The sequence below is a fragment of the Pseudoliparis swirei genome, chromosome 5 (assembly GCF_029220125.1).
Source record: "Pseudoliparis swirei isolate HS2019 ecotype Mariana Trench chromosome 5, NWPU_hadal_v1, whole genome shotgun sequence".
NCBI lineage: Eukaryota > Metazoa > Chordata > Actinopteri > Perciformes > Liparidae > Pseudoliparis > Pseudoliparis swirei.
The window spans coordinates 4931723-4950535 of NC_079392.1; the positions used below are offsets into that span (position 1 = coordinate 4931723).

The window sequence follows — 18813 nt, forward strand, 5'->3', positions numbered from 1 at the left end:
GGGTAAAATATGTTAGTAAATATAAAGGTAACAGGAGGGTGAAACATTGAATTGGGTCAAAATGACCCAAAGGCGGGGGGAGGGTGTAATATTGATTCGGGTCAAAGTGACCCTAAGGCAACACAAGGGTTAAACAGATAACATTTCAATGACACTTTTGATTTTTTAGTCAATTCATACTCAAATGATTACATTTACAAGGAGAGTTGAGTTGATTGTTTTGTTGTATTACTGAGGGGGAACTGAATAATAATCAACCTTTTAATGTAAACATTTTCTTGTATTATATATTTGACCTAAATATAGGTAAAAAAATATATTGGGAAGGTCGGTTTTATACTGAGAGCTTTGTTTAACAACAATTCAGACTGAAGACGATACAAAATACAAAAAAAATATGAAAAAATGACACCGCACATGCATTATGTATTTCCCATGACTTGCACATTAATCGTTTTACCTTTAACTTGTTCAGGGGATTAAATTTAAACTGCCAACAACTTCAACCGCAGGAATGTTTAAATTACCAGATGGTGACTTTGTAGAAAGGAATCAGCAGGAATAAGAAAAAAGCACATTATCAATTACACAAGTTATATGATTTAGACATGAAGGGAAAGTAGTAGCCACCTTGTTACTAAATGTTTGTGCCAATAAGTTTCAAATGGTCACATGTACACAAGCGACATGTCGTCGTTATGAAAGTTATTAGAAAAGTTATTATAGAGTTATTATTACAGAAGACCAGACGCTCATATACTCAGGGGCCAGATTTGTGTTATCAGGGAAATGCAAATATAGATGCAGGGTGGTGTATACAAATGTACAATACAATATAATTATGGGGTGACAGGGTTGCTTTTTTAGTTTTTTTAGTTTGTTTTGGGGTATGTATATATGTGTATATGTGTGTATTTATGTGTATATGTGTGTATATATGTGTATGTATGTGTGCATGTATGTATGAATGTGCACATGTACATATATACAGGACTGTCTCAGAAAATTAGAATATTGTGATGAAGTTCTTTATTTTCTGTAATGTATTAAAAATAAAAATGTCATGTATTCTGATTCATTACAAATCCTGAATATTGCTGCCTTTTATTCTTTTAATATTGCTGATTATGGCTTACAGCCAAGAAAACTAAAATATCCTATCTCTAAATATTAGAATATCATGAAAGTATACTAGTAGGGTATTAAACAAATCACTTGAATTGTCTAATTAACTCAAACACCTGCAAGGGTTTCCTGAGCCTTGACAAACACTCAGCTGTTATAAATCTTTTTTTTTACTTGGTCTGAGGAAATATTAAAATTTTATGATAGGATTTTAGAGTTTTCTTAAGCTGTAAACCATAATCAGCAATATTAAAAGAATAAAAGGCTTGCAATATTTCAGTTGATTTGTAATGAATCCAGAATGCATGACATTTTTGTTTTTTTAATTGCATTACAGAAAATAAAGAACTTTATCACAATATTCTAATTTTCTGAGACAGTCCTGTATATATCATTGTGTCCTGTTTTGTGTGTGTGTGTGTGTGTGTGTGTGTATATATATGTATGGGAAAAGAGTGTTTGTGTACTCTGCACCTTCATTTCTAGAACCGACAAAATGTAACTTTTAAAAGAAATTACAAATTATTAGATTTCGTACAAAAATAGAGAAAATTGAGCAAATACTTATGGTGATGTGCTTGAGAGACCATATAGAGCAAGTTCAGAAACCAAAAAGGACAAATATCTTTTAATCAGCCAAACCAAAATAAAGCCGTATTCAGCATCTTGTAGTTAAAGTGGGCCGCACAATTCCATTTTTATAGGGATAATGCAAAAAACTAATATTCTCACAATTTGAGTCCTCAGTGACAGTTTTTTTGATCTCTCTTGACAAAAGCTCCGGATCAAAGGCAAATCCATGTTGCCTCGGAAGTCACACATCAGTGTGTGAACTGTGGCGCGAGACAAGAGGCAGAACACATTTCAGATATCTGGAATACTAGATATCTAATCCTGTAAGGGAGCCAAGGCCAGTGAGAGCAGGCAGGGTTGACAGAGTAACCTGTATGAATAAATAAAAAACTGTACGTATGTTCTGCATTCGCAATGGCAAAGTTAATTACGGCATGAATGAACATTCAACTTAACACGCTGAATAGTTTTGAGGCGTGCAACGGGCTAAAAATATGTGAGCCGACGCCAACGTCAACAAGCGTCGCTACGTCACCTCTCGCGTGCGTTATCGTAACAGAACATGAGTTCGGAGGCCTCGTCCGGGATTCCTCCGGGTGAGGGATCCCCATCCCCCCCTCCTCTGGTCAGTTATGAGGCGTGAAGACCACTTCAAGATTCACGATCACGAGACGAAAATGTGTCCAGCGTGAAGAGTGCAGCGATCTCACGACTTCAAAGGGGTAAAAACGTGGCTTTAGATGGATTTTGTGTAGAGTAAATGGGGAAGTTGATCGAGAGGGGGGGGGGGTCACAAAGGACTGGGGTCTCGAGTCTAGACAAACTTCTTTAGGTCATTACAGACCTCCATAAGGCACATGATATCTGTAGATATTGTGGTAACACTTTATAATAACTGCACGCTATGAAGCATTAGTTAATAGTAATAAGAATACTGCTTTTCATTTATATGGCGCTTTTCAAGGTACTCAAAGACACTTCACATCACATCATTAAAACATTCAAAAATCTAAAGAATAAAAGTAACTAAAATGACCAAAAAAACAATAAATGAAAACAATGAAAGTTAAGTAGGAGTAAACACTTAATGCATCAGTCATAAAGCATTGTTACACACATTAGTACAGTCTGAATGATTGTTTTCTCATACTTAACTAATGCTTTATGGCGTGTAGTTATTATAAAGGGTTACCAGTCGTTTCATTGCTAATCCAGAGACACCACCTTCCCTTTAAGCGACTCCTCTTCTATATTTGTATTTGGGGGATAATTTATGGAACGAAATGTGTTTATGGTTTAACCCTTGTGTTGCCTTAGGGTCATTTTGACCCGAATCAATATTACACCCTCCCCCTGCTTTAGGATTAATTTGACCCCATTCAATGTTTAATGTCGGTGTTCTTTCGGTAATCAACAAACAAACATAAAGTGCCTCACACTTAAACTTGGAAAACAATATTAATTCTAATAATTTTCTGGAGGTTTTAATTGCTGGCGTCAAATTGAACCCAAAGGGTAAAATATGTTAGTAAATATAAAGGTAACAGGAGGGTGAAACATTGAATCGGGTCAAAATGACCCAAAGGCGGGGGGAGGGTGTAATATTGATTCGGGTCAAAATGACCCTAAGGCAACACAAGGGTTAAACAGATAACATTTCAATGACACTTTTGATTTTTTAGTCAATTCATACTCAAATGATTACATTTACAAGGAGAGTTGAGTTGATTGTTTTGTTGTATTACTGAGGGGGAACTGAATAATAATCAACCTTTTAATGTAAACATTTTCTTGTATTATATATTTGACCTAAATATAGGTAAAAAAATATATTGGGAAGGTCGGTTTTATACTGAGAGCTTTGTTTCACAACAATTCAGACTGAAGACGATACAAAATACAAAAAAAATATGAAAAAATGACACCGCACATGCATTATGTATTTCCCATGACTTGCACATTAATCGTTTTACCTTTAACTTGTTCAGGGGATTAAATTTAAACTGCCAACAACTTCAACCGCAGGAATGTTTGAATTACCAGATGGTGACTTTGTATAAAGGAAGCAGCAGGAATAAGAAAAAAGCACATTATCAATTACACAAGTTATATGATTTAGACATGAAGGGAAAGTAGTAGCCACCTTGTTACTAAATGTTTGTGCCAATAAGTTTCAAATGGTCACATGTACACAAGCGACATGTCGTCGTTATGAAAGTTATTAGAAAAGTTATTATAGAGTTATTATTACAGAAGACCAGACGCTCATATACTCAGGGGCCGGATTTGTGTTATCAGGGAAATGCAAATATAGATGCAGGGTGGTGTATACAAATGTACAATACAATATAATTATGGGGTGACGGTGTTGCTTTTTTAGTTTTTTTAGTTTGTTTTGGGGTATGTATATATGTGTATATGTGTGTATTTATGTGTATATGTGTGTATTTATGTGTATATGTGTGTATATATGTGTATGTATGTGTGCATGTATGTATGAATGTGCACGTGTACATATATATATATCATTGTGTCCTGTTTTGTGTGTGTGTGTGTGTATATATATGTATGGGAAAAGAGTGTTTGTGTACTCTGCACCTTCATCCTGGAACATGTTGCAGAATAATTTAAAACTCAAAGAAATGATATCACTGAAAGAAATGGAGGCGGGTTTCCCAAAAAAGTCAATGTTTCTTAAATTAACTCGGTTATGTCACTTGTCTCATAACTTTTAGTTTCTTTTAACTTCTGTATTTTTTATGTATTTCTTACGTTGCTGCCTGTCTTGTCCAGGTCGCCCTCGAAAAAGAAACTTTTAATCTCAATGGGATTCACTTGGTTAAATAAAGGTTGAATTAATAATAAAAAATAGTAGGATACGATATTTTCTTTTAAGATACACAACGTATCAAATAAATACTGTAAAGCTAGTAGGGTATGTGGAGTCCACTAGTTTCTTTTATAGACGTGTTAAAATGTTTTTTTTCTGTCTCGATGCTCTGGAGAGAGGTAGAGAAAGAGGGTCGTAACAGAGAGAGAGAAAGTGTGATGAACAGAAATAAGACCTACTGGCCATTATCCTGGATGTTGTTGTGCAGGCGTTGGAGTCCTGCAGCCCTGGCAGGGAAACTCTCTCTCTGCAGCTGATCTGAGCACGCACTGAGATGTCCTTGACATTCTTAGCCCGAGGTAAAGTCAGCCCAGATTCCAATTAACCTGTCTCATATGTGAAGACAAGCTGCTCTGGAGAGACTCCGTGTGCATTCCTCCTCACCTCGTTATGATGGATTGATCCTGCTTTGGAGTGCGCTCAAGACAATGATGAAATAAGGGGAGGGGCCCCGTGTGAAGGACGTTTTTTATTTCCTCTGTTCAAGGGCCGACGGACAACGCACATGCACGTGTGCAGATGTGAGGAATATCGAGGATTCATTGAGAAGTCAACCTTCGGGTAAAGTGGTAAGTCATGTGGTATTTCTGGCAGTCACCCAGTGATACGCCACTCCAAAATAAAATATCACCTCTAAAAAGTGCTACCTGTGGGTAGCAGTTTTTTTACACCAAATTGTTCTTGCTTGAGTGAAGGCGAGTTATTTTAAGGAAGTCACATCCGTAGTAATATGTTGGATAATGTACAGCAGTAATCTTTAGTGTACTGACTCTAAACTAGTGGAAAGAATATTCTAAATGTATGACGTGTCATGATCTGGAGTTTGTGTCTCGTTTTGTGTCTTGTTTTGAAGTCCTTGTGTCGTCTGTCTGCCCTGGCCCTGATTGTTTCCTTCTGTGTGATTGCTGGTCCCGCCCTCATTGTGTTCACCTGTGTCTCGTTCCCTAGTGTCCAATCACCTCCGCCTGCCTGTGTATGTAAACCCTGTTCGTCTTATTCCCAGTGTGGCTTCGTACTGTTTGGTCCGCGTGTATGTCGTCCTGGTAGTAGTTTGAAATTAAATATTGGTTTTTCCAGAATATGTCGTCGTTTGGGTCCTCTCTCTCTGCGACATCCGTGACTTATCATGACATTAAGAGCATATAATGGGAGACGGACCCTCCTCTGTTGCACCCCTGAAGGTTTCTTCCAGGTGAAGTTTTTGTTCCTTTTTTTTTTCTATGTGAAATGAGACATCAACATTGATTTATTTGTTACGTAACGTGCAGGCTTCAGTAGCAGCTTCAGTAACCCTTAACTTTCACATATTTACCTTATGTGGTGTTTTTATCCATATATATTGTTTTGTATGTATTTATTTATAATTCCTATGCTATGGAAACACGAGTGCATTAGTGTGTTTTTTATTGTTGATCTCTCAACCCTTACTAGCCTCATATTCCACACCATATCCCTCCAATAAATACCTTCATTTATGTTTTTTTGTGCATGGCCCTTTATCTTAATCAATCTTTTCCAGGAACCTCCAGCAGGGGGACGGACTGTGGAAGTATGTTTTTTTTAACTTTATTTTTTAATTAGAGGTTTTATTATCTTTTTACGTAGGTTTTTTTTTTATAGCATAATCATGCACTTCATAAGGAACCCCCAATATTTTATAAATATTTCCTGAGTGCCCTCGTGACCTCCACTAGGAGGCCCCGTCCTCACCTAACCCTAACCCTGACTAAGTAGTCGCGTTGCCTAAACCTAAGTATATTGAGAATTGTTCCTAAACCTTACCGACTACTTTTGCTGCCTAAACTTAACTGAGTTGTTTCCTGTGAAGATGGACGTTTATTTTGACGCATTTAACGAGATTGTTGCTGGATTTCGTGGGAAAACACACAAAAATAGGAGTCACGTTTTCGCAGAATACGTAAACCAACGAGGATATGTCAGGCTCAAAAATAGTTACTTTTTCAATTGTTGTGACCTCTAGGCTCTCATGAAACTGTACAACTACGGAGGGTTAGGGCATTCAGGGTATTCATGACTTTTCTTGGAGTTCCCGAGTAGTTTTCTGAACACAAGTGATCGCCATCCAATTGTCGCAACGATGCAAGTCTTTCAGAAGATGGAAGTTCTCAAAACTGATATGGCTGAATGAAGACATGTCAGTATAGTTCACATGTCACACAGACATGAAGAACGATGGAGAGCTTTGTATGACAAGAGTCACGGTGACAATCTGAATGCTAATGTTTAGTGATGCATTCGGGTTCTTCTGGTGTTTACCTTGAGCTAGGTAGTCTTCTTCTCCAGAGAGTACTGCTGAGCATACTGACAGGAGCAGGATAAAGTTACACCTGGAGGGACACACAAACAGAAATGAATAACAGTTCATCTTAACAGCAATCTATTGATCATTTGAAACAAGGAAATGCAGATGTTCTGATCACTAAATGTGCCAAACAATGAAAAAGAACCATTCTGATCAAAGTTCTGCTACACTGACTACACTGAGGAGCATCCCCCCTCCTGAAAGACCTTGCTCTTAATAATAATTTGAAGGAACGTAATTCAAAGTAAATATGATGGGACCAGGATTTGAAACTCATGCCAGGGCCCTATTTCTCGTACGTGGTTCAACGAAGTCGATCAAATGTCCTATTATCCAGCTTAAATTAACCCGATGATTGAAATCAGGTTATCTCGGTTTCTCAAAGGCTGATCCGCCCTCAAACTATCTCGTTAATTCGAACCAGACGTCAGGACTCAGGATGATTGCGTTTGCCCGTCCGACTTCAAAAGGGGGAAAAAGCGTCGATCACCGAAACCTTGATTTTCTAACGTCACAAAGGCAAATAAACTCAAAGGAAGATCCTCTTTTTTTCTACGCTGACGAGCATATGAGGAAATTCCAGACCATAATCATGAAGTCAATCAAGTTAAATGCATAATGCTGCGTTCACATGAATATTCGCAACGCTTGTCTTGCGTGAGTTTCCTCGCCCGACTATTTGTGGTTCATTTGTTCAATTCATTCGCTCTGGAGAGGGGGCGTGGCTTATCTTATCAAGTATCGTACTTCTAAATAACAAAGATGGCACCCTTCTCCTCAACCAATTGCAGTCCACCCTCCTCCTCAACCAATTGCAATCCCGCCAATATAGTTCATACAAGGAATTGCTGTTCATCATACAGATGCAAAGGAGTCAGCTTAGGTGGTTTGGGCATCTGATTCGGATGCCTCCTGGATGCCTCTTTTTATAGGTTTTCCAGGCACGTCCAACTGGGAGGAAACCCCGGGGAAGACCCAGGACACGCTGGAGGGATTATATCTCCAAGCTGGCCTGGGAACGCCTCGGGATCCCCCAGAATGAGCTGGGAAATGTTGCGGGTGAGAGGGAAGTCTAGGGTAAGCGATCTGCTGCCCCCGCGACTCGAGCCCGGACTAAACGGAAGAGAATGGACGGATGAATGGATACAGATGCATGGCGTAAGGTTGTCATTGCATGTGAAAACTGTCAAATGAGAGATGATGGTATCCTACATTCAGACTCCATACTGGTTATCCTGGGAGCTCACTGATGAGCCAACACTCCAAGTCAAATACTAAATCAGCTCTACAAAGAACAACGGTCTCTTGTTGGCGTGTTGTCTCAGTCACAAGGATGGAGGACAACATTGAGATAAGTCTGGAAAAAACCCACTATATGACTATACATAGGCTATGTTTCATATTCACTCCTTAGCAATTCGATGTACGGAACTCTTGAGCGGTGAGGTCGCCTGATGGCATTCCTCTTGACACGACAACACAATTGGCATGTTACTGTTTACCCAAACTAAAAAAGGGTGTATCTCCTCTACCACAAGGGCTATTTGAATAATGTTTGTGTTAGAATAAAATTAAACACTTGTGAGAATACTCGAGATGTGTAAATATCAGCCTCTAAATTACTGGTTAATATTAAATGAAGATGGCACACAGCACAAATTAAAAAAAGTTACAGGTTCACCCGGTAAAACTCACTTATTATTATGATGATATCTTTGGAATGATGCAGCTAAAAGGTTTCAACAATATCTGAAGAGTACCTCTGCAAAGTGTGACTTTAAAAAAGTGAAGCAGAACCAAATTAGAGCCTCGTTAGTAAAGACAGTTTAGGCGAGGTCTCCAAAATGGGTTTTGGGCACATTGGGCACTATGTGTGCCATTTTTCTCATGTACCAGATTATATATATTTCACTTTTATATTACTAATGGGGTTCATTCAATACATGGAAATACAGCATAACAAAATATGTATATTTTTTATTTATTTGTATTATTATTTATTAAAAGTTACTTTTTTCACATTAGAAGAAATTGATTATATTAATTGCTAATAAAAATAAACGTTTCAGCACGAGACGATATTGAGTGGAAATCATTTGCGGGTAGGAAGAAGCGTGAATCCCTTAAAGGGCAAATTCCCTCTGACTTTTTATGTCTGGAAATCTCGTGATGCAGGAGGCATTTCTGTGTCATGCTGTAATGTTCATGGACAATCGTGGATTTTGTCTCAAAGGCCCATTTGGTTGATAACAATTCAATGCTGTTCACAGAGCTGAGCCTCTGCAGAGCTCTGACCACAAAGAGGGAAATCCCCAGCTGACATGTAGGCACAGAAGAGCCACACCTGCCCTTCAAGATGATGAATTATTTCACTTGCAAAGAACACTTTGCCTCATCGGTCTTCATTCTCATCCCCAACATCCCAAAAGCTCCTCAAAGAGGTTGTTAACCAGTTTTAAGATAATGATCTGCTTATATATTCTGAATAGCCGCACATACATGATAACAGTGATTAACTTCAATTCAGAAACCATCTATATTTTTACTGCTTTGACTGCTTTTGAAAAAATGGCATTATGGTAAATACAGATAAAGAAAAAAGCTCATATTTAATCTAAATACACTTATTTATATTCATGCAATGAGATATTATATGTGTAACTCATTATATGAGTATGCATATTGTGACCTTATTGTCTCATTGATGGAACTTCACTACTTTGACCCTAACTGACCCTCACTGACCCCACCTCTAGGTGGCACTGCCCGCCATATAGCTGGGAGGGCGGCTTCTGCCGTGCACCATGAGTGAGAAGCCAAAGAAATGTAGAGGAACCCAGTGTGGTGTCACGTTGACATTCATTTTCCAGATGGGATTTTTTTTACATACTTATCACAGTAATACCAGTTTTAAATGGGGAGCACGTGCAATGTATGTAACTCAGAGGCCGGGGATTACACGGACCACCGTGTCCCCACCTGTCTTTATTCACACCGTTTTAAAAGGTGACATCTTTCATCTCTAAACAGCAGAACATAATTAGGTCATCCTGTGTACACTTGTTGTGGGTATCCTAGTGAAAAAGCAAAGCGAGTAACGGAGCCGTTTCTTCAACCGCTGCCTGTTTGAGTATTAATTTTATTAAGTTGATTTAAGGGTGACATACTATCTCAAATACTATCAACCCTAGTTAAAAATAAAAAAAAGTCATCTTTTCCACTGACGATCACTCAAACTACCAAATAAACAAAGCCACCGAACCTAAAGAAATGGAAAAATAATAAAAATCTGGGGGGACTTTGCATACAAACGTTTTGCTTTAAACAGTATAGTCCTTGTCGACGACATCATGCCATCACTTTTCTTTTTTTTTTAAACATAGCTAACAGAGCGATTACAAAGTGCTTCAAAGCATACTGTGCACATTTAAACCAAATCAATCACACGGACAGCCCTGAACACGGAGAACAGCTGCGAACACGACTTAAAGGGGCTTTTGGCGACTAGCAGCAGGGATGGATTAACGAACGGGCCTCCCGGGCCCAGGCCCAGGGGCCCATGAGCTCAGGGGGCCCCTAAGCCAGAGCCTCTGCGTGAAGTCGCTTTTATTAACTTTGTATTGATATGATGATATGACACGATGTGCCATAGCCGGTATATGCTAGGCTAAAGTCATTCATGTCATTAACAGGACCCCAAAAGTCCTACTGAAAAACTAAAGAATAGCCTAAACATTCACTTTGAAGATGTCACAAGAAAGAAACCATCATGATACCTTTCAAGTGAGTGTTTATCCCCTCAGTTTATCTATAGGACTTTAGAGGGGCTGAGTACTCCATGCAATATGGGCCCTTCAACTCTGTAGGGAGAAATCCAAAAAGCAAGAGCAAAACAATAGCATTAGAGCTCTGTCGAAGCACCCCCACCCCCAACACACACACATGCACTGTTTATGTGGCATTTCTGTAAAGTTGTTCTTCATGAAGACCCCATTATGATGTTATCCACCCCTGATCTGTCTGAATGGAGCCCCTCAATCATAACACACCATAACATTTCACTGTATGCTCCTTTAAATATGTTTTACTGGTAGGCCTTAACTGGGACAAGTGAGATTCCTTACATGAGCTTAAAAAAACTATTTTGAACATTATTATTATTTATTTTTTGTGGGGGTTAGGGTTGGGGCGGGGGGCGTTGACAGGTCCAGGCCCAGGGGCCCGTGGTTTCTTAATCCGTCCATGACTAGCAGGGGTGTGATGGTCAACGGTAGTCGGGCAAAAGACGGGAGGAGACAGTCGTTGTGCTATTTTAATAAGTCAATCACATTCAGGGGGCTGTTACGCTCGTGCAGCTACGGACATCACAAGTTGCTGTCTCACAGACATCTCTCCCTGAGGCGATACCAAGTCGCGTCCGTGTGGCCTCGGACAGGCGGCCACGCTTTTTTGTCTTTTACAGAGCGACGCGGACTCGAGCAAAGACGGAGAGAGAAGGCCCGAGAAAAGAACGAGACGGAGAGAAAAAAGACGACGAGAGAAAACGGGGAAAGAGAGACAGATTGAGCGTAAGCAAGGAAACGCCACGAGAGAGAGCCGTCTGTCACCTGTTCCCCATCAAGAGAGGGGGAAAACAAGTGGTGTGACATTCCGCCGCCGGGGGGACAGACGTATCCCCTGAAGTTAGGAAAAACGTCAACAGAGGAAAACGAAGGGGGGGGGGGGATATGGGATATATGATTACAATCAGGGGCGGCCCTAGCACATTTGGCGCTCTAGGCGAGCTTCACTCGTGGCGCCCCCCCCCCAAAAAAAAATATCAACAACAATCTTAGAAGGTCTGGGTCACTTGTGGCACATATTATTCACTAATTTTAACATCACAATCACATATAGATGGGGGCGCAAAAAAAAACTGCCCAGAAAAAGAAAAAGAAATCTTTTTTTTCTCTTCTTTTTGCTGGGCGCATTTTTTTGCGCCTCCCTCTGAATGGCGCCCTAGGCGGCCGCCTATACCGCCTGTAGGAAAAACCGCCCCTGATTACAATCATTCATCTGTTTGAGAGAGGATATAAAAACGGAGACATGGATGAAGCCAAATGAGATGCTGGTGCTGCATTTTTAAAGTTGGCAAAAAAAGGGGAAAAAACTAAAAACCTGAATATAAAACACGTAACATTCCCCTTTTTTGGAGTTGCCAAGTTGGGGCGGGGGGGGGGGGGGGGGGCATCTGACGGCTTGTTCTGCCCGTCTCCCCCGTAAAGGGCTATTTAAAGGCATCCCGGAGACTCCGCGACCTTCGGTCATCCCTTTCGTCACGTCTGCAGCGTTCCGCTCACGCGCTCCGTCTTTCTCTTTCCGGCCGTTACCTCTTCGGCCCAAACATGTACCATCCCTCCGTCTCAGCATCGGCCGGTGAACGTCTTGTGATCTTTTTGTAAAGGTTTTGTTGTTGTTGCATTCAGACAGGAAGGAAGCGACAGACGTGAGTTCCGAGTGTCCGAGATTAAACCATCCACCAGTTTCATCGTTTTCTTTATTAAATCCTGTCCCGGGCTATAAGTGGCAGCACATTCTGACAGAGACTTTTCCAGACCCCTGCAGTTAATGGAAAAGACAAAAGCCCCCCCCCCCCCCCACAAACACTGCTCTGTTGACTGAGAGTAAATGCCACTATACGTGGGGAGTGGGTGTCAAATCAAGACTATAAATAATCCCAACCTTAACGCTCTTCTCTTCTGCAGTGAATCAGTCCAGCCGTCACAGATCCCGCCTTTTTTTTCCCCGCCTCCCCAAAAAATGAGCTTGGATCCCTCACAATGGTTCATTCAACCGAGAGGAGGAAAAAAAGTCTGAGGCAAAAAACCGAAGAGGTGCAGGCAGCGCTCCGTCTGGTTCGGCAAACAGAGCTATCGCTTACGTTCTGTTTGCAGTCCTCAGAAGGAAGAAGGGGGAACTATTTCCCCACTTTCATCACGGGCGTCTGTCAGCGAGGGGGGGGGGGGGCTTTGTGTGCGGTAGAATGTGTACATGTCTAATTTGCGCGGGCCTCTTACTTAACATATTGGACCATCTCAACAACCGAGATGGGAGTGACCTTGATTGACCCCGTCACATTTCATCCCTTCTGTTAAGTTATAGGAAAAGATTGTTTTTGTCCCTTCAGAAAAAAAATCATAATATGTACACTACCGTTCAAAAGTTTGGGGTCATCCAGACAATTTCGTGTCTTCCATGAAAAATCACACTTTTATTTATCAAATGAATATAAAATATAGTCAAGACATTGACAAGGTTAGAAATAATGATTAATATTTGAAGTATTAATTTTGTTCTTCAAACTTCAAGCTCAAAGGAAGGCCAGTTCTATAGCTTATATCACCAGCATAACTGTTTTCAGCTGTGCTAACATAATTGCAAGGGTTTTCTAATCAGACATTAGTCTTCTAAGGCGATTAGCAAACACAATGTACCATTAGAACACTGGAGTGATAGTTGATGGAAATGGGCCTCTATACACCTCTGGAGATATTTCATTAGAAACCAGACGTTTCCACCTAGAATAGTCATTTACCACATTAACAATGTATAGTGTGTATTTTTGATTAATGGTATCTTTATTGAAAAAACAGTGCTTTTCTTTGAAAAATAAAGACATTTCTAAGTGACCCCAAACTTTTGAACGGTAGTGTAGATGGAGAGCTCATTAGAGGGACTCCGCCTTCTTTAGCTGATGCTTTTATCCAAAGAGACTTACAATGCAGCTACAGGGAGCAGTTCAGGGTTAAGTGTCTTGCTCAAGGACACATAGACTAGGGCGGGGGATTTGAACCTCCAACCTTCTGATTGAGAGACGAACCTGCTAACCTCTGACACGCAGTCAGCCATACAATAGTGTAGTCATTATTCAGAAAATGGAGGTTTATAGAGCTTGACCTTGGAGCATTTGCTTAACCTCTGCTGTTATACGGCCTTCGTGGCAAAAAAATATGGCTCAGTTTGAGCTCAAGTTTTAAATGGAGTAAAAAACGCAGTAGCTGTAATGAGTTTCATAACACACACACACACACACACACATGCTCAGACCAAGCGGATATTTCTCTCTCATTGCTAATCAGGTGTTTTGTTTCTGAGTTTGCGCCTAAAGATCGTTGGACATGAGTCAGTAACTGATCCACAGCCAGTATAAGTTCCATTGTGGTCATTGTTTCCTGCTTTATCACCTGTGTCCTGCTCATAATTACTATGTTCAAACAAGTTTCCATGTTTCAAATGGCCATTTTTTATGATCTCTCTCTGGCTGAGGATTTAAAAAATACGTTGAAGATGAGATACATTTCCAAACTCTACTCTCCAAGCATCCCATAAATAAAACCACAAATCGTATTTTCTAAAGGCCCCGGGGTGGTTTTAACTGGCGAAAGACATCCGAGCGTGGTGTGCGTTGTTCGTGCTCGCTCAGATGGGCGACTGGAGGTCAAGAGGTCACTGCGGACCAGAGTAAAGATTAACTTAGTCCACAAGACGGCGAGCAGACAAAGGGCTGTGAGTAAACCTCCACTGGCCTTTGATAGTTTGCCTTTATTCCTGGGGGCGGACCTGCAGATGTTAGAAGGGTTCAATACACTTACAGGCCAAAATCCATGCAGGCAATGGTGCGGAGAAGGTGGCTATATGGCAGCCGGCAAAAAAAAAAAAGGGGGGGGACAGCCTGAGATTCCACTTTGTGTTATGTTTTGCTTATAGGTTTAAAAAAAAGAAAATAACAACATATTGTGCCACCTCAGTCCTGCTTTTCCTATTAGTTCTTCCTCATGGGCAGTAATGCAGTCAGAATAGAAATATCTGCATTGGGGCTTTGAAGATTATCCTGAGTAAAAAAGACTTCTTCTTTTTCCTAAGACCCTTTATTATGTGTTGAGGCGATCAATACATTACTCGCCTCCATTGTAATGGGGTGGTGCAGACGTCTGACAGAAGTAAACCGGCTGCATCGTTCGGACCTTTTTTTCTTCATGTGGGTGGACTGCTCTTTATCTTCAGCCTTTTTTGTGATGCCACCCATATCGGATCCAACTGAGCTTATGACATCTCATTGGCCAAAGATTAGAGACTCTTTGGCTCAAAGAAATACATGGGAAACCCAACAAACCAAAATGTGTGGATGTGAGGCCATAATTACAGTGAGTGTGATGTCAGCTGCAGTATCACGGATAGACGTGTTGGTGGTCCAGTCAGAAGAAAAAAGAAAAATGTGAATATTGATATTTGAATCCTCGTCTGAATAACGTATACCTTCATTTCCCTTGATATTCACAATAAAACCCTGTATCCATCACACTGAACACACACATTAAAACACACTAGAGGAATCAAGCAAACTCAATGTTATTGTGAGCTAACCACCGGGTCGGAGCACCAGGCAAAAAAAAACAGTCCATTAGTTATTAGCTGTCAGCCATTAGTCTAGATCCCCCTCCTCCAAAACTTCCTGAAAAAAACTTGCATCATCAACTTATTATGGGGGAAGTGGCAGCCAGTCAGCATGCTCTCAGTAACGTGTGTGTGTGTGTGTGTGTGTGTGTGTGTGTGTGTGTGTGTGTGTGTGTGTGTGTGTGTGTGTGTGTGTGTGTGTGTGTGTGTGTGTGTGTGTGTGTGTGTGTGAGGGAGCAATGGAGCAGATATAGGGTTGTGCAACAGTGGGTGATTGTCTGGAGCTCAGCAGCCAGTACAACCACTGATGCATACACACCGACTCTCAAGAAAGGCCGTGATTCCCTCTCGCGGAGAAAGAAGAAGAAGAAGAAGAAGAAGAAAAAAAAGTATCTCTCGGGATTCCAGGTCGACTTAGATTTTTCCTCGGCACTATCTAGCGGGGAACAACAGAATGCTTTGTGAGCGCCGGCCCTCTTTAGATCGTATCTGGAAGGATCTCATAATAGAGTACAGACAACTTGGACTCACTTCTGACAGACGGGGGAAATAGCATTTCCTGTTAAGTAGCCTATGGAGGCGTGCGCATTTCTGTAGCTCCACTGACCCGGCTGAATGTAACAGGACAACAAAACCTGCATGCAGGATGTCAATAATAAACACTTCCATGAGGAATGTTAAGGTTTAAAGGCACTAAATAGACGATGACAGAGAGAGAGTTTGATTAATTTGTTAGATCTTTGAGTTCTCTTCTCGTCATAAGAGCACAACGTGGAATTATCACTGAAGTGCTGAGTAAGCATTATTACTTTTCAAGCCCCCCCCCCCACCTCTTTTTTTTCTTCCAGTGTTTATTTATCGACTTATCATCGGCATGTCAGTGAAAGGGCGTTCAGCAGTGGGCCACATGGCATTCGGAGCATAATGGAGGAGATCCCATGGCTGCATGTTCATGAGGCTAGTTCAAAGCCAAGAGGATCAAGATGAACTTAGCATGAAGAAGAAGAAAAAAGAAGTTCACAGTAAATATCCCCCAAAACTTTTTTTAAAGTGCACATGTGCAGCTGCAGCGTGGCTCTTATGATTATTGTGCAGAAAAGTCAACAGAAACAAAAAAGGATATAATTGGAAAACATCCTAAAAGAATATATTAACTGACTATAATCATGTCATTATTAAACTCTATGCATGTGTCGGATTGACCAGGATAGTATTGAATGAAGATATGCTGTCGTCACGTTTTGAAGGACACAAAAAAGAAAGAGATATGTCCTCGGATCAGTTTCAAATGCACAAAGTTGGCCATTACACTATTATTACCAATAAATATCCACTTACGTTGCTGCCGCGGAAACGTGTCCACTCCTTGTCCGTTGAGCTCCTAAATGCATTTGTATGCATTTGTCCAGGCTGCAGGGATCTGGGTGAAAACAGAATCACAACTCAAGAGGATACCTTGCTCATGGGCTCTTTTTTGGTTGTTGTTTTTGTTGTTGTTGTTGGTCACAGCCAAAAAGGAAAGCGCGCGCGTGATGAGTTCTGCCACCTCAGAATGTCCTCATCGTATGTGCGCAAGTCCCGGAGGAGAGATCTCTCCAAAACTCTTCTCAGATCCTTTGCGCTCTGCGGCGCGCAGTGATCCGGCTATTTCTATCCAAAGTGGAGACTCGCAAACCTTTGCATGGAGAGAGAGAGAGGGGGGGAGAGAGAGGGGGAGAGAGAGAGAGGGGGGGGGGGGGAGTTGGAGAGTCGGTCTGCAGGAGATTTCTGCCCAGAGTCAGAGCTCGACTGCTTCTCACTTGAGTCGGGCTCCAAACACACAACAGCGGATCCCACAGCTCCTCTGAAGCGTCTCTAGCCCCGGGGGCGGCGGTTGCTGCTATATGTGCCTTGACTTGCACACACTGATGCAAGGGGATCCGTGTTCAGCCCGACACAACTCCAACCAGCAGCCAGCCGGTGGTGTTGAATTACAGGCAGTTATGGGGCTCGTGACATCACGAATAGAACTTTTGTGTGTGTTTGGGCTCGTGTTCAATCAATGGGCTTTGTCTAAATGGGGGGGGGGACATATAAATCATAGAATATAAGTGTAAGTTCATGAAAATATTAAAAATATTGTATATATTCTATATTACAATGTACCTCATCGCATGTGTACCTCCTGGAGTATGTGAAGTCACTCCAGGAGGTACATAGGATTTGTAAAACATACACTTAAAATTAGCATATATTCAAAAAAAAACATTAATTTTTTTTAATATAAGTGTAAGTTCATGAAAATAATTGTATATATTCTATATTACAATGTACCTCATCACATGTGTACCTCCTGGAGTATGTGAAGGCACTCCAGGAGGTACATGGGATTTGTAAAACATATATTTAAAATGAGCATATATATTTTTTAATCGTTTGAAAATAATAGAATATAAGTGTAAGTTCATGAAAATAATTGTATATATTCTGTATTAAATCGGACACTGATGGTACAGCGCTGTGTATTTAACCAAAAATGGCTGGTCAGGGTGTACTTGGCTGAAAAAAATATTTCACAGGGGGTACATCACTGGAAAAAAAGGTTGAGAACCACTGGCTCTAATTAGACGATACGGTATGAGCCCCAAATCAGACGATACATTAACTTAATGTATACTCTGAAGGGTACAGGGCAGCTTCTAATTGCACAAATCTGCTTGCAAACACACACACACACACACACACACACACACACACAAGCACTTACATGTGTCAGTACTTGTGTATGTAAACACATGGAGTACACACCAAGGCTTAAATAATGCCAGACCAAAGTCAGAATAATGCTAACAAGCAAATGTGCCAGCTGCTGCAGCTCAAGGCCCTTTTTGCTCTGGCATAATGGACATATTATGTTATCCATCATGTGGCAACTCATATCAGGGCTAATATTGGTGGAAAACATCTTTGGATCCTCTAATCCCCAAATGTGCACTCTTATCTAAGGGTGTATTTTTTTTACCATGGGAGTGGAGGGTGGAGTACAGCAAAAGTTCATTTTAATAAGCAGATGACAGTTTAAGGATAAGCTGAAACAGTAAGTGGTGAAGCATTGTGGGCATTGCGTGGCTGGTTAATGATTACCTGTGAACACGCAGGGTTAAAATTGTCAAAAATGTTGCAAAAACGATCATATATATTATATAGTAATGACGTATTTGCTGTTAAAAATAAAAAATGCAACATTTGCCGAGTGCAAGCCCGAGACGTGGTTTAAAAATAATTCCGGTTCAAAGTATATTTAGGCCTCCTATTAACTGAATTTCTACTCACATTTTAACAGATCGCCATGGGACCTGATCCTGAGCAGGTCAGAGGAAATGAAATATGAAGGAGGCTTCACAGGTTAGGTAACACGGCATTTGATTTGATCTGCTGAAATGTGTTTAGTCCTGAATTTGAACACACGTGTATATAAGTTATTTATAAC

The 18813-nt window shown here is 40.7% G+C and overlaps 1 protein-coding gene across 1 annotated transcript in view; it reads right to left on the reverse strand.

The window, feature by feature from the left end:
* LOC130194073 (collagen alpha-1(XXIV) chain-like) overlaps positions 1-16964 on the reverse strand; it is a 107843-nt gene extending 90879 nt beyond the window's left edge. The window contains exons 1-2 of the mRNA XM_056414954.1: positions 16683-16964; positions 6866-6936 (exon numbers count right to left, since the gene is read on the reverse strand). Coding sequence (XP_056270929.1) covers positions 6866-6936; positions 16683-16735 — 124 coding nt within the window. The 5' untranslated portion in view covers positions 16736-16964. The remainder of the gene's footprint in view (positions 1-6865; positions 6937-16682) is intronic.
* Positions 16965-18813: the final 1849 nt, after the last annotated feature.